Here is a 16,431-nt window from a genome sequence, read left to right on the forward strand (position 1 = left end):
TTATTATTTTTTTTTATAACCAAGGTTTGACCCTTTACTACATGGTGTTGCTGTATGGCAACAATTAACTTATCTCAGTTTTTTTTATAGGCAATAATACAAAACGATTATCAATGTAACTGGAAAAAGGAGGCTTTAACTTTAAAATAACAAAAAAAAAAGCCATGTCACATGACCTGGACGTGCTGTCTGGACTTCCTTTTCTTCATCATATGAGGGCTCTCAAAAGTTGATTAATATTTCAACATTTAAGCAAAACTACTTAAAGGATAAAAATGGAACACGATATGAGAATTTAACATGAATTTCTTTTGTCACGTAAACAAGTGTAGATATTTCGAGTGTTCTGTTAAATGGTAAAATGTTAATCGTTGCCATACGGCAACATCGTGCGATGACGGAACTGCGGCGTGTGCGTTCATGAATTGAAACAGCAAAATTAAGACACTAGGCTTCTCTAACAGTGTATTTACATTTTTTTTTCACATTCAAAGTCAGAAAAACTGGTGTGATTTCAGACATTTCGCAATCGCACTTTATTTTCTAAACGTTATGTTTCAGGAGAAAGAATTTAAACATGTCTGGATGGAATTTTTGTGTGTATTTTGAGTGAGTAAATCGATCCAAGTACTTCTTACATCTGTAATTCCTTTCTAGAAGATAAAACTTTTACATGCTTACTACGTGGCAAACCCCCCCTCCCCCTCCCAAAAAAAAATGCAATTTATAGTCTGGAAAATATAGTCATTGGAATTTTAATCTCATACATCATGTTATTTTTGACTATATGATACTTTCTACCATACAGCAACAATTAATTTTATTACTTGAATTAATTTTATGATATAAATGTAATAATTAACGCAATAGAAGTGTGTGTGTGTGTGTGTTAAATGTGTGGGTTTTTTTTTTTTTTTTTTTAAACATAAATATAGTCAAAGTAGAGTCATGAAAAACTACTTGTTTAAAAAGCACAAAAGTTTTAATAGAAGGAACAAAAAACACGACACACACAAAATGCAGATTTTGATTTGAACAGCTGCACTTTTAAATCGTCTCCACACACGGAAACACAAAGTCACTCTGCTTTGCTTATTCGTGTGGAGAGATTGAACTATCCATAGTGTGTGTGTGTGGGTGTGGGTGTGGGTGTGGAGTCTCTACGAGGTCTTGCTCTTGGCTGCCGGTTCCGTCTCTTGCTCGTATTCGATCTCCACGTACGCGCGTTTCTTCCTCGCTGGTCCTTTGAGCGGAGTCTTTCCTTTCGACCTGACTCTGGACTCTTCCTCAACGTCTTCCTCCATTTCCTCTTCCGATTCCTCCTCCTCTTCACTCGAGCCCCCTTCCTCCTCCTCTTCATCATCGCTGGCATTTAAGTTGTTCATATCCTGTGTGTGAAAGTGCGATTCGTTTAGTGTCCAGCGATCTTTAAACTACATTTACTCCTAATGTATAAACTATACAACAACAATAATAAAACATTTAAAAGATCCTCACCTCAAAATCACTAATGTCACTTTCTTCAAACTCGTCTGCTGCGACAAATTCTCTCTTCCCTACGCCCTACACACATACACCCACACACGATTAGCAAACACAATTATTGCAATACCTGACAATCTCAGAAAAAAGTATATTTTGGGATGATTTATCGCAGTATGAACATCATGTAACTTTAATCACTAGTGCTCACCTCCTCCTCCTCCTCTTCCTCTTCCTCCTCCTCCTCCTCTTCTGTCTCACTTTCTGCGTCCTGTTTCTCTATAGCTTTATCGAAGGCGTGGATGGGGAAGTTGTAGATGTCTCCGTACTGAAATTGACAACAAAAGAAAGAATCGATATCAAAATTTTTTATAAATAAATAAATAAATGTACAGCTCGTGCTGTGCAGTGATGCTCACCGTGCCCTGTTTTAACCTCTCCAGCAGCTCTTTCTCGATGGCGTTCTCCACCTGAGCAGCGACCAGGGCTTTTTCCTTTAATGAAAAGATTTCAATAAATAAACAAACAAACAAACAAACAAAGGCCAATGTCAATTCTTCATGTTTATACCACGGAGCTGTTGTGGAAAAGCAGCAACGGGAAAATAATCAACTTTGGTGTGGTAGCGTTTGACGTCGTTGATTATTTTCCCGGTAGAAGCACGCCCCAAGTGTTACACACGTTCCATAATAGGCAGAAGTAAAGACATGGATTTAAAGTCCCCGTGAAGTGCCTTGAACTGCGCAGCATTATTCGATGGGTTTCATTTCCACTGAAACAGGAAGTCAGAGCGGGACATAGAGTGACGACCCCGCCCCCCCCTTGAAATAGCCAATAGCGTTTAGCGTACCTCACAGCCCGGGCTAAGTCGTACTAGACAGTTAGTACGACGGAATTTTCTAACGTTCGGGGCGGGACATTTCAGATTCTAGAGAGAGTTTGATTGGGCAGAACGTCTTAAGTGCAGAATGATGTCAGCAAATCTGCTGATCCGTATCAGTGGTGTAGAGAGAGAGAGCGGGATTTTGACTCTCTATATCTTCTCAGTGTGAATGCGGTCATTGTTTTGGAGCAACACGAGCTTATAGATCACCTTATGGCTGACATGTTCATACTAAAAAGCTAAACAAAACTTCAGTTTTGATTTCATGGGGACTTTAAGGAATAGACATTTGACAAGAGACAGTAATGATATAAACACACTGACACCACTTTCTGGATACGCACCTCTCTCCTTCTTTCTCTCCTCTCTACTTTCCTGCTAAGTGGAACAAGTTTCCTCCTGTGAACAAAAACCATCGTGTTATTAAAAACATAAGACGATGTCTAGTAAGTATACACAAACCGAGAGAGAGAGAGAGAGAGAGAGAGAGAGACGGTGCGTGTACTCACTGTCTCTTCAACGTGAGCTTGCGGATGCGGATGAGGTACTGCGTGATTTTGGTGAACCGCTGTTTGCACTTGTGCCGTATGAAGCGCGGCCAGTAGATGAGGTTCTCGTCGATCTCCTGCAGGGCCTTCTCGTAGTTCTGATTCAGCTTCACCTGGACAGGAAAAAAAAACCCAGGTATAACTTGTGAACATAAACAACACGACTTAGGAAAATAGGATACAGACTCTAAAACAGTGCCTTATTTTCCACGATGTCTGGATCTCTCGGAAATGATTTCATCATACCACAACCACATACGGCAGAAATATCAGAATGTCACTGCGTTATAAACCACGGCCTACCTTCTCCCACATGCGTGCTGGAAAAGCCGCTCTCTCGATCACCTTCATGTATAGGAAACACCGACCTGAGAAACACAACCGCGGTCAGACTTACAAACACAAACACCTCCACGACAACACAACACAACACAACACGTCTTACCAGACAGACAGCTAACACACGGTCGTTTCAACGGATATATCTCATTAAAAAGCTGAGCCCGAGTGCGATCCATCAGTACCTTTTTCCTCTCTGACGGTGGCGTACTGACTGTTGGACAGAGGACACCCCTGGCGGGTGCAGAGACCCGTGATGTTGTACTCATTCCGGCAGAAATTCTTCGTTTTTGTTCTAAGGAGGAAAGACAGACGTATTACGTTAAGCTTCAACCCCTTAAACAGCCTACCCCGCTAGCGATCAAAACGATCGGTCGGATTTAAACCTCGCTACACCACGGCGCCGGTCACACGGCGATTCGTTTTCTCTAAACAGCGGCGCGTTTTAATACGTTGTCGTTTTTATAAGAGCAGCTCGTTCAGACGGACTTGTGAAGGTACAGTGACGGCGCCTCGTATACGAATAAAATAACCAAACGAACCCAAATCTAACTCCTGATACGGTGAAGGTCTCTGTAGAGACGTCTTTAACATTTACAGAAGGAGTCTCCAGTGTCAGCGCTTTGTAACAGTGCGTTGTTGTTGGGTTTTTTTCCCCCCTCTCCCTTCTTCCACTTATTCAGTTTGAGTGAGAAATGAGGAGAGGCCGGGGGAAGGAGCAAGTTGCTTTGTGGACGTTCCGTGTCAATAACCGTAACTACAAATAGATAAAAAGTACGCGTCATTCTATAATCAATATAACAGATGAAATTGTTGATAAATTGCTGTTGTGTAATTGAATTAAAACACTGGTAAGAGTAACTTCATCTGCTCCATCACACCACTCATTGGCCACTGGTTACTGATTATTTTCCTCGAACAGAACAACATGGAGTGATTTATTTGATACGATGAGATTTATAGATACCTGTATTAGGAGTGCTCAGTGCTGATACTTACTTGACTTTATAAGAACAAAACAGTTTATTTCCGATCAGGTCCCATATTACCTGTAAAGAGAGGGATATGATCATGTCTGTTATTCTGAACTATACAGAGCATAATGAATTGTGATTAAACATGTGAATAAACAAACACAGGGTCTTACAGTACAGTATCAATGACAGTGTAGTTAAACATGAAGCTAGTTAGCCAGGGTTAATGATAGAGCTCGTGAAGCGAAAACACAGCTTACATCGTCGTGTTGCATTGTGGATCCTTCTGTTTACTCCAGACGACACCGAGAGATATTATTTAATTCCTCACAGCCCGGGTTTGACTTAAATATGGACCAAACCTTACTCAGACAGCGATTTCTCGAAGCGTAAAAATAAAACACCGCACGCGAGTTCTAGGACGCCGCCATGTTGTCGCACGTGGCCAAGTTCTTCTGAACTCTCGCGATACTTCCGGATACGTCCGAGATGTCCTAAACAAAAGTCAAATGTAAATAAGTCATATTTACATAAAAATAAGTCAAATGTAAATGTCATATTTACATAAAAAGAAGTCAAATGTAAATAAAATAAGTCATTTTTTTAGATGAAAGAGCTCAAATGTAAATAAAAGAAATCCTTTTTAAATAAAAAAAAGAAGTCAGCTGTAAATAACAGAAGTCATTTTTAAATAAAAAGAAGTCAAATGTAAACAAAAGAATTAATTTAACATAAACAGAAGTTCAGCTGTGAAAAAGAAGAAATCAGCTTTAAATAATAATAATAATAATAATAATAATAATAATAATAATAATAATAAAAAGTCCATCCATTCATCCATCTTCCATACAGGATCTCTCCAGATCATCTGGGCGCACCATCCACACTGAGGTCAGCAAGCAGTGCTGAACAAAAGCAAAGAAGATAGTGGAAGACCTCAGCTATCCGAACAACGGACTCTTCTCTCTGTTGCAGTCAGGGAAGCACTTCTGGTCTATGCAGGCCAACACAGAGAGAATGAGGAGGATTCCATTCGGGCCCTCAACCAGGACAACACATAGGACTAGAAGCTTGGACTTGTTTCCACAACACCTACTACCTCAGCCTGACCTCAGCGCCTCATCTTCAACCAGTCCAAGAGAACCCATGTCACACCCCTCTTCATCTCCCTCCACTGGCTTCCTGTAGCTGCCCGCATCAAGTTCAAGGCCTTGATGCTCACCTACAAGACCTTGTCAGGAACAGCACCCTCCTACCTCAACTCTCTCCTGAAGGCCTACGTTCCCTCTCGCAATCTGCGATCGATTAGTGACCGACCGACGTTTAGCAGTTCCAACTCAGCGTGGCGCAAGGTCCCTTTAGAAAACCTTCACACTAACTGTTCCTCAGTGGTGGAATGCACTTCCAATCTCAATCCGGACCGCAGAATCTCTCACCATCTTCAAAAAACAACTAAAGACCCACCTCTTCTATGAACACCTAACAAACTCATAATAATAAAAAAAAAAAATGCACTTACACCTCTACTCTGCACTTTGCTTCTTCTGGAATTCAATTAATAGATCTCGTATGGTAGCACTTCTTGTATTGTTCTTACTTGATATCGCTTTGCTTGTATCTTTCTCATTTGTAAGTCGCTTTGGATAAAAGCGTCTGCTAAGTGAATAAATGTAATGTAAATGTAATGATGTCAAACAGGAAGTTTTGCACAAACAACTGCACACATCTGCACCTTATTCAAAATACAGTCGTACTGTTTCTTTGTCTCCTTTATATCAATTTAAAAATATATACTTTCCTTTTCTACCTGTATAGAAATAAATCCTGGCTTACGTAAATTCTATTTTTATGTCACGGGCAGTGGAAAAAAGTATTTCACTGCACGTCGTACTGAGTATGGTTGTGCATGTGAGCAATAAAATTGAATTTGAATTTGCGTACCTTTGCTGACGACACCACAGTAGTACACCTCTTTCGCTGACAGCGATGAAGCATCATACAGAGATGAGGTGGATCGGCACAAGATCAACAATCTGTCTCTAAATGTGGACAAACAAACAAACAAAAAAAGTCAGGATTGTTGACTGTAAGAACTATAAAGACCGTCTGTCTTTCTCCCTGAAAACCCAAACTCAATACATTCACACGGAATTGAAGGAAACAATCACGTTATATGTTCGTTTACATGAGTTCACATACAACAACCAATGTCAAGTCAGGATTCATTCACTAAAGGCTAGCATTCATTAGTTAAACTGGATTTACAGATTAGATTTACAGAGTTTGCTTAACCAGCTTAATCAGCTAACCTTAGGACTCTATATGTACGTTCTATATGTATGTATCTTTCCATATACTAAATAGTATTAGCTCATTAGAATTGTTAGAACTAGTATTAGGTCTCTGAACCGGTAATATCTTTTGAAATGTTTGAAAAACTTGGAATGATTTGTGATAACTACCTGAAATACCTTAGCAACCACCCAGTAACCTTGTGGTGGGCGTCACTCCTAGGAAATTCAATAGGAAATGCATGGGGTACACTTGGTAATACTTGGGGTGAGGATACAAAAATGTCTTTCTTTTTTTTTTTTTTCCGAGAATCTAAAACCAGGAAACATGGAAATTACATTGGTGATGCTCTGAAACAAGATTTTTTTTTTTTGAGGAAGACATGTAATAATAAAAGAATTACATGTTACAGATTACATCTTCCAAAAACAAAGGGATCTATTTGATCCCTTTTACGCATTAACCCCCTTAACATACAAAATTCTTTATTTAAAAAGCTTGCCTTGGTACGTCAAGATCTAAGAAGATGTTTATGTGAAAATATATTATAACCTAACAACTCAATATGCAACACATAGACAATTAGCAGGTTAAAACACAAACCTCAACAGCTTTATTTCTTCTAACATGTCAAAACGATCAAAATTCAGACGGTTTATGCGCCAGTCGTAACAAATAAGGTTGCGCATTTCACAATAAATGTGAATAAACCCATCATCATTATTCTGAACCAGAAGGATCAACAACTTCCGGGTGCGAAAGCAAACCTGATCTCACACAACGCGAATCTAGATGATGGTGTATTTACTTTTCACTTTTCTCCTCGTTTCTTTCCTTCATGATTAAAAAGAAAATGTTATACTTCTCACCTAAATCCCATTCCAGATGTAAAGTATTGAATCCTAAATCCACAATTATTTATTCCTGCATAAAGTTTATTTTCGTCAATGGTGCATTCTGGGAAGTCAGCAAGGCGGTTCAAACACACGGTCCAATTCCTATCCGTATGTCCCAATCCGACACAAGCCTGCCTCTTATACTACACAACATACCGCGAGAAAATGCGTAAACTTATTGGGAGTTTTGGTGTTTTCATTAAGGTGCATTCTGGGAAATCAGTACACAATTCAGACATGCGAGGTGAGCTCCAACCCAGTTCCCAAGCATCAGCGCCACTTGGTGATGAGGAGGAGAACTGCACTCATTTCACATACTGCTGCGGAAAATTCTGGTGGACCAGTTTTAGTCTTAACTCTTTGTACACATGGGATCTTAGATGAAAGTTTTATACAAGATATGATGAAGTGAAAATAGGTTTTAAAAAAGCAATATTTTTTCTCCAAATTTGTGCTAACAACAAAAATAAAACAGCTAAAAAACATTTATAAATGGTGTAATTAGCCAAATCAAGGCATACTGTACTTAAAATACACTAAAGGCACAATACCCTAACTGCAATTATTTAAGATGGAATTTCAAACTTTACTTTTTCACAAAAAAACAACAACAACAAACAAACAAACTAAAAGACCTGGTAAATCTGAATGAAAGACCAAAAAAAACAAACAAACAAAAAAAAACCCTACCCCACTACCAGCTATAAAAAAAAAACCAAAAAACAAAACTGGTGTTAAACTCGTACACACACTGTGGACACTCAAGCATTACAGTTCTGATTTATTCTGAACACTGACATAAACAATTAAATGTTTCAACATGAAAATTAACTCTGTTACAAAACAGAAGGGCACAAAGAGAGAGCAAAAATGTTTATACACTTGTGAACTAATGTTGGCACTGTGTAGTGAAAACTGAACTCACTAAGAAAATTCCACATGAACAAAAGCTGGTTTTAAACAAACACATTACAAATATTTCACTATTAATTATAAAAAAAAATCCACACAACACAGATTCATAACATAGATTGCTACAATCAGATTGGGGTGTGTTCATCTTCATTATATTTATTTATTTATACAAAGGAGACACTTTTCTGGTATTCACAATCAAAAAAAAAAATTCACAAAAAAATGTAAATTTGTCTTTTGTTAGTAGCTACGAGTTCAACAGTTGTGACATAATGTTGACATCTCTCAACACTGCAAAAGAATTATCTTAAATATTGGCAAATCTATCGAATATTTCTTATTATAAATCAAATATAATATTATTCAACCTGTTGTAGATGCTTTTACACATTTCAAGCTTTCTTATTCTATTGGCAGATGATCTGTCTTCCTTCTAGAAACATCTAGATGATCTGATAATAGCTTGAAAACAGCCAAAATTACTTACTAGAAATAGGTTTACTAGTCATATATTTAGTTTACTGTAATCTTATGAATACTTGATAAATGTGACTATATTCAAGATCTTTTTAACTGATAAGATTTCATTGATTTCTTACTTATTTACCAACACATCTGAGGTAAACAGTGATATTTGCGATTGGTTTGTCTTGTTTCTGGTATAAAAGACTGAACAGTTATGTGCTTAGTGGCTAAATATTATCATAACGTATTAGCTAGCTAATGCTCAGTGACCATATTTTGTGTATTGTGTTTGTATTCCATAAAACATTTTTTGATATATTTTCTTCCGAGCAATACAACCAATCAAAAGTGGTGAACTGTTTAAAAAGAAAGAAGCAGTATGTGATTTTTTTTAGAGCCTTTGTGAACACACAGAATATGTGAAATATGGCCACTAAGCTTAAAGTAGTGAATGAATTAGGCTAACGATTTAGCTAATTGATGCTCAGGGGCCATATTTTACTTATTGGGTGTTTGTATCCCCTATTATATTTATATAATTTTTACACCTCCCATCTCTATAATCTAGAACTGTCATAAGGAGAGCTGGCCATCTGTTGAAAATTAAAGAAGCAGTATGCGATTTATAGCCTTCATTCATCTTCCAATTGAAAAACATTTGTAACAAGACGACTTCTTCTTTTGCAGCCTTATATAACTCATGGATACTCTTTTAGGGAAAAAAAGAGGCAAAGCGCTGGTGTGGCTGGGGGCGGAGCTAATTTCCGACCCAGAAAATTGTACACAGAAGCCTAAGAAAACAGAAAAACTAGTTCAATCCATTGTATGGCAACATCATGACTCACAATCTTTGAAATCATATTATTTTTTCAAGTCCAGAAACACTTTTAAACATTCCAAAAAGAAAAAACCCATCAAGAATCCGTGCTGGTGTTTCAGAAAGATAGTTTATAGTTTGTGAGAATGTTGCTGGAGTTAGTGATAAAACACACACACACACAGACGCAGGCAGCATTGTGTACAACCCGCTCGGTGTCATCAGTGGCAGTGTGGGAGTGTTCAGTTAAGTGGCAGTGTACAGAGCATTGCTGGAATGGGCGTGGTTCATCTCAGCTCTACTTCTTTGGCCATGTTTCTCCTCTGTTTACTCATAATTCCAGTTTGAGACGAGGCCGGCGTCAGCCAAAAAGTCCAGCAGCTCCGAGTAGGGCTGCACAATTAATCGAATATCGATCGCGATTACGATTTTGACGGTCCACGATTAAATGAACATGATCGACTGCGATATTAACGTTTAAAGTTCGTCCTCCACTCATAGAAAACTCCACGGCAGATCAAATCAAGCGCTTCCTACACTACAGCCAATCACATAAAGCCACGCAGGGATGACGTCATTTTGTAGTGCCAAAACTCCGAAACGGTGTTAACATTTTAGCCCTCGAGCTGCCAGCTTCGCTTCGAGCTCCAGTGCTTTGCGCGAAGGGAAATTACAGAGGTTGTTGGGGACATTAAACATCATCACACCGAACAGGAAAAAACTTCGCAAACTCAGGGCTCTACAGTGCGTCCATTTCACTCGCATTTGTGACTGAAAAGTATTTTGTGCTACTGTGAATGAATATTTATTCGCACTGGTACAAGTGACCTGTTCGGAGTTGTATAATACAATCGGAATAAAAACTACAACTCCAAAATGCATCTACACCGCACAACAGTTACTTTCACACTGCTTTTCATCTCCTCAGTAAACCGAACAAGTGTGGAAATACTGCAGAGAAGCCATTATGATGACAAGTGACACTGTACATCATCTGCTTCAACTTCCCGATCTCACAACCGCCATCTTTTATTGATCCCGCAAAATGACCTGAACTTTCACCTGCTCCTGTTGACACAGCGACTTTGCGCGGAGTAAATTAATAATAATGCTAATGCTACAAGGTGGGTTTAATTCAAACTTCTTTATTAAAAAACTCCTCACCAATCATAATCAAGAGTAGCAACTGTTCGGCATGTAAACATACAGTACACTGCTGCTCTCCTTCACTAACTCTAATCCACTCAATTTATACTCACATTTGCCAGATATCACTAGAAAGTCAACATCAGTTTCCATGTTTGCTTTATCCCCCCCAAAACATAATATTATCAGCAGACATGGAACACTGTACTGGGGAACCGATCTAAAACTGATAAACAAACAAAAATAAAACTACTAAAATGTAAAGACATAAAATGTGCTTAGTTATAAATAAATCATTTAATATAAAAAAGATATCATATCTTCATAAAATATAAATAAAATGAGAAATGAAATAATGTTTAATTACTATGTGTTGCATTTAATATCAATTTGACATTAAGCTTAGTAAGATATTTCCTTAGAAAGCTATTAGCCTTTTTCCTAATATGGATCATTTTTGTGTTAGTCTACTCTTAATTAGGATTCTTTATTGTTTTTAAGATATTTAAAAATAAATATCTTATGCTTGTTTATTTATCAATTAACCAACAGTATTCTTAACAGTGACCATGAGCAGAGAGCTTACATTTAACTGTTTATGATAGACTTCCTGATTAAAGTTTAAACAAAAAAAAGATTGGTATCTGGATCGGTATCGGCTGTAAAAATCCTGATCGGAGAATCAGTAATGAACACCATTAAAACTAATGCGCTTCGCATCTGATTGGTAAATGAACTCACCCAATCACATCCTATATGAGATTATTCAGATATCTACACAATATGCACAGAGCGGTTCAAGAACTGACTCCAGCCCAGAACCATGACAGTGGAAAATGTCTAATAGTGTAGCTTTAAATATATTTAAGAGGAGCAGACTTCAAACACTGAACATTGAGGTTTATTGTATTTATTTACAAGGGGGAACAGGTTAATGGTTGTTTTTTGCATACAGTCTGTAAAATGAACTGAACATATTACATTTAGTTTATCAAGAGGTAAATTAATTTGTCATGGCTCACACTATGTTCCTAAATTCTGTCATAATTGACCAGCTCAAGTTTTCTCATGCCTAGTTGTGTGTTATATTGTGGTATGAGAAAACTTAATAAATGTGAAAGTGCAATAAAAATATGTTGTCACTAAAATCAATTAATAATCGTGATAAATAATCGAGATCTCAATATTGATCAAAATAATCGGGATTATCATTTTGGCCATAATCATACAGCCCTAGCTCCGAGTCAGATTTCGAATGAAATGGTGAAAGTTAAAGCGTCTCTCCATACTCGAGCCATTTTCGTCTATTCTAGACCAGCTCATCCAGAACAGTGCCTAAGCTGTGGTGCTGCTACCCAGGGCCTTGTTACACATGGGGCACACACACCGCACCTCCAGCCACTCCACCACACACCTGCAAAAACATGCACGTCAAAATTCTTGGCATCTTTAACAAAATGAGCAAAAATGTAATAATCTAATGATGACTAACATTATTCAAACTGACCCCACCACCCCACACCACCCACGAGGCCTACCTCCGAGTTTGTGGAGCAGGCCTACCTCCCAGTTTGTGGAGCACCTATATAAAATTTATAAATATATAAACTTTTTGGTATTTTAGGTTTTGTTTTTTGTTTTGCCATTATAGTTGCTATTCAATCATTTCTGTTTGGATTTGCATGTTTGTGTCAAGTAATTATCTTGTACAAAGATCAGTCTATGCCCAATCCTTAACCTCCTCACAGAGGCAAACATTTTAACTGGAAATACTGCATCTTTTTCAAACTGCTGCTCATGCTACAACACACACTTGGAGAAAAGCGCTATCTGCCCTCTTCCGCATACACGAGCTCACAGACACCTACGATTGGCTAGTGCTTCTGTGGGGAGAGAGAGTATGCTCCTCCCACCCAGAGAGCACTGATTTGAATATTAGGCCACACCTATAGGTAATTCTTAGTTCAGTTTGATCTAACAGTATCAACATAGAAAAATTGTGGATATTTTACAGCATATTTTAAAAAAGTGACTAGCTGTCTGATGGCTTTGTAAAATTTAAGTGGGTGAGGAACTGAACAATGAAAGCCAGGCCTGTTGTGTTCAGTGATAAAGGCCAGACGTCACTCGGAAGTCGTCCTCACCTCCTGTGGAAAGCGTGTTGGCACGGCAGGATTCCCAGTTCGTCCTTCACCTTGAAGTCCTCCAGGCACACGGCACACGTCTGCTGTGGAGGTGACACAGAGCTAGAGATAAAGAGCCATACACACAAACGGGTACAGATACACACACAGACAAAGTATAAAGACACACATCCAGGACCGTACAAACATCCCGAGACACATGGACTTACGGAAATAGAAATAGAGAGACGCACAGAGAGAAAAAAAGGAACCGAAACAAGCGGGGACTAAAAGTAATGCACACAGAGGCATGCAAAGAAATACAAATACAAGTGAAAAAGCAAAAAAAACATGCCAGTGAGAGGACACAGAATAATATTGTGTCTTTACCCCATGAAGATTCAGCTTCTTTGTGTCCCCTTTCAGGATCACCTGCAATTGAGTACAGACCAAGAAAAATATCACGTGAACTGCAATTTGTAGACTCCTGAGACTTATTATACTGTATTAATCTTTGGTCTTCTTCGTCAAGAAAATAAAAATACCTATTCATTTATTCACAAATACAGTGTTTCATCACTTAAGAATACCAATAACCAAGGTTGGCGATACATTTTAGGCAAACGAATGACTGTAAATTAAATAGAAATAAGGCTTTAATGATTTTAACTTTCTCAAATGTACAGCATATAAATTAATGGGATATTTAAATACCTTTTGGTCCCGCCCACTCCAGATTTTCTCGCTAATTTTGTCTTGCCCAGTTCCCACACACCATCCATGTCTCCCCTATGACAGCTACAATAGGAACACGTGCCTCCTCCGAGACACGCGAATCTGCTCACCACGCCTTTTCGAACGGTTGTGATTGATGGGGAGAGGGAGTATGCCCCTCCCATCCAGAGAGCACAGCTACTTTTACTCTCTTGTACTCCTGGTCACAGATGTCTTTGGCATTGTCAGCATTTGACCTGTCGTTGTCCGGACAATATGGCGAACGCTTTTCTGTTGCGCCACTCGGGACAACACCACACACTTTAACACCAGAGACATGATGGTGATGTTACAGATGCACAGCGTGTGTGGATTTCCAAGCATAAATGTTATTTTACGGAGAACATTAAAAGAAACATGATTACTGCTTTATTCGTGTGATTTCCAGCAAATTAAAAAATTATGATCAGCCTGTTTTTGTTTCATCCAACCACTGATATTGATCATTGTCTTATTCAGAAAAAGCATGATATTTGTATGTTTATCTCTCAGGCCGTTCTCTTACCTCTTTATATCCAAACCTCTTGCTGTCTGCCTGGAGTGTCAGCTTACTAATGAAAAAAAAAAAAACACACGAGAGGTGTTAATTAACAAATAAAGGAGTGTTACGGAGCTGTGCGCCCAGCTTATTTTTCTGATCATACAATAGACCTTCAGTAAATCGGAAGGAAAGGAACGGTCACATCAGGCAGTATTGTGCTGTTATATAATGCACATGTGTGTGTTTGGTCCTGTAAATAATAGCAGATGAAAAACAGCTTCACATTTGCGCTAAATGTGTGCACACTGAGGTGGAAATGACCTGCTGCCCAGTGACATGACTGTGGCAACTTCCTGTCCCCTTCTGCCTCACTTCCTGCTGCTGCTGCCGTTCACATCATTGTCTTTTCAGCTCAGAATTTCAAAATGTGTTTGTTTGTCTGTGTGTGTGTGTGTGTGTGTGTGTGTGTGTGTGTGTGTGTGTGTGTGTGTGTCTGTAGTTTACCTTATAAAGTACCAACAGAATATAAGGCTGAGCACGAAGGTTAAGCTGCCTATCGCAGAGATCACCATAAAGAGGAAAAATTCCATAGCGGACGACATATTGGAGAAGATTGAACACAAACTGCAGAAGCACCCTACACAGGGAGTAAAAAAGATGTAGATCATCCACAGAAGCACCTATGAGGGAAATTACTAATTTTTACTTTGTAATAGTTTTGTTCTCGTTCTGTTTCATGTTCATCTGAGGATAATGCCTAATAAGGACATGTGATGTCACAGATCAGTACAGAATGTTTATCTGCTTAAGGTTCGTCTAAACATCTTCCAAGATACTAAAACAAAGCCTGTTTGAACTGCCTCATACCGCTTCTTATCGGTACACAGAAGTGTGTCATGCTCTATGTTTCATATATATATAGTACTGGTTCAGCACAAGCATTTCAGAGCGCTCTCATTATTCTATCCTGCTTTATTCTATCCTGCTTTATTCTATCCTGTATTAAACACCTTTCTGTAATGAACCTTTTTACCATCAGAGGACGAGTCTGTGAGTGTGGTCTAATTTCCACGACAATTTGGCGTCTCCTGGCTGGGCTGCACGAGTCTTTCAGCTTTTCTGGACAACACCTGAAGTCCGTGTTGACATGCAGACAGTTTGCCCTTTGCAGAGCGAAAGACCGTTGCAGCCTTACCACTGACTGGTAGGAATCATCAAGAATTTAGAATTAGAATTTTATGAAGTCATAGTGTATTCTGTCTGTATGGAAGGGAGTCAATGATATAAGAAATGCCTGATTTACATTGAGAGAAGTATTACATGGAGTGATTTCTTTATAAAAGGTTCCAGGAACTTCGCCTTTGCGACGGCAGAGATATTGGTGTTTCTCAGATCACAGCCTCAAAACTAAGATATATACTGATGGGTATATATATATATATATATATATATATATATATATATATATATATATATATATATATATATATATATATATATATAGAGAGAGAGAGAGAGAGAGAGAGAGAGAGATAATAACGGTAAAGATATTTGCTAATGGAAACAGTCCGGTTCGAGCAATGAATAAATAAAGAGAGTATTTATTAAGAAGCGCAATAGGTGCAGTATTTTTGCGGTGGGTTATTATCAAGTGGCATGCCCCATTGACTCATTCCATCATATCAGCAGTGCATGATATATTTGGCAAATTTAACGCACAAGTAAATTTTACTGAGATAAAAAAAATAATATAATAATAATAATTTTTTTTTTTTTTTTAAAAAGAAGGGAAGAGAAAACTGTAAGTCCTACCAAATTGCTGTATGTGGACTCGCCCTCACAGATAAACTCTTTACATTCTTAAGGTTTGCTCTATTGAACCTATAGGTTATATGATTAATTGAATGTCTAGAGATTTGGCACACACTAGAACCTTTTCTGTCTGTGCACGAGAATGCATATTCACTTGATTTTCATAGAATGTTAAATTGATTAAAACTTTGAAAGTTATATATATATATATATATATATATATATATATATATATATATATATATATATATATATATATATATATAAATAAAATATAGGGAAAATATATAGCAAAACACATCCTGAGACACACGCTATGGTATGTACAGGGTGTTCATATGTTGATCCTGATATCACATTTATGCGTGTGAATTATGGGGAAGGATGTTTGAATCAACATGATGTATGGGTTAAAGAATGTGATTTCCCTGAAAAAGGTAGTTTTAGCCTCAGACAGTTAGAACAACTGAAACCTAATTTGGAG

General features: G+C 38.1%; 1 protein-coding gene, 1 non-coding gene and 1 pseudogene across 5 annotated transcripts; all 3 read right to left on the bottom strand.

The window, feature by feature from the left end:
* Positions 1 to 960: 960 nt before the first annotated feature.
* mak16 (MAK16 homolog (S. cerevisiae)) lies at positions 961 to 7,585 on the bottom strand. 4 transcript variants are annotated; one of them, XM_053680089.1, is made up of 12 exons: positions 7,388 to 7,585; positions 6,168 to 6,265; positions 4,487 to 4,720; positions 4,252 to 4,301; positions 3,359 to 3,547; positions 3,217 to 3,281; positions 2,875 to 3,026; positions 2,710 to 2,764; positions 1,902 to 1,976; positions 1,693 to 1,810; positions 1,498 to 1,565; positions 961 to 1,388 (listed from the first exon to the last, which is right to left on the bottom strand). In XM_053680089.1, exons 5-12 carry the CDS (start codon positions 3,519 to 3,521, stop codon positions 1,161 to 1,163), a joined length of 924 nt encoding a protein of 307 aa, XP_053536064.1. In that variant the 5' UTR covers positions 3,522 to 3,547; positions 4,252 to 4,301; positions 4,487 to 4,720; positions 6,168 to 6,265; positions 7,388 to 7,585; the 3' UTR covers positions 961 to 1,160. The 4 variants fall into 4 exon arrangements, with proteins under 4 accessions (XP_053536064.1, XP_017324171.1, XP_053536062.1 ...); XM_017468682.3 differs by having other exon boundaries at positions 1,498 to 1,563; positions 1,694 to 1,810; positions 3,438 to 3,547; positions 7,388 to 7,578; XM_053680087.1 differs by lacking the exon at positions 7,388 to 7,585 and adding an exon at positions 7,122 to 7,264 and having other exon boundaries at positions 3,438 to 3,547.
* Positions 7,163 to 7,258, bottom strand: LOC124628222 (small nucleolar RNA U13). The gene has a single exon (XR_006982605.1). It is a non-coding gene; the product is annotated as a small nucleolar RNA U13 (small nucleolar RNA).
* Positions 7,586 to 8,180: 595 nt separating the features above from the next.
* Positions 8,181 to 15,337, bottom strand: LOC108264890 (RING finger protein 122-like; annotated as a pseudogene).
* Between the last annotated feature and the right edge of the window lie 1,094 nt (positions 15,338 to 16,431).

Source organism: Ictalurus punctatus, chromosome 5, assembly GCF_001660625.3.
Source record: "Ictalurus punctatus breed USDA103 chromosome 5, Coco_2.0, whole genome shotgun sequence".
Taxonomy (NCBI): Eukaryota; Metazoa; Chordata; class Actinopteri; order Siluriformes; family Ictaluridae; genus Ictalurus; species Ictalurus punctatus.

What these genes read in the sequence shown, in the direction of transcription:
- mak16 (XM_053680087.1), bottom strand. An exon ending in CAGCACGCATGTGGGAGAAG is followed by an intron (nt 3,027 to 3,216) that starts GTAGGCCGTGGT and finishes TTTCCTGTCCAG; the next exon opens with GTGAAGCTGAATCAGAACTA. An exon ending in AAGCTCACGTTGAAGAGACA is followed by an intron (nt 2,765 to 2,874) that starts GTGAGTACACGC and finishes TTTTGTTCACAG; the next exon opens with GAGGAAACTTGTTCCACTTA.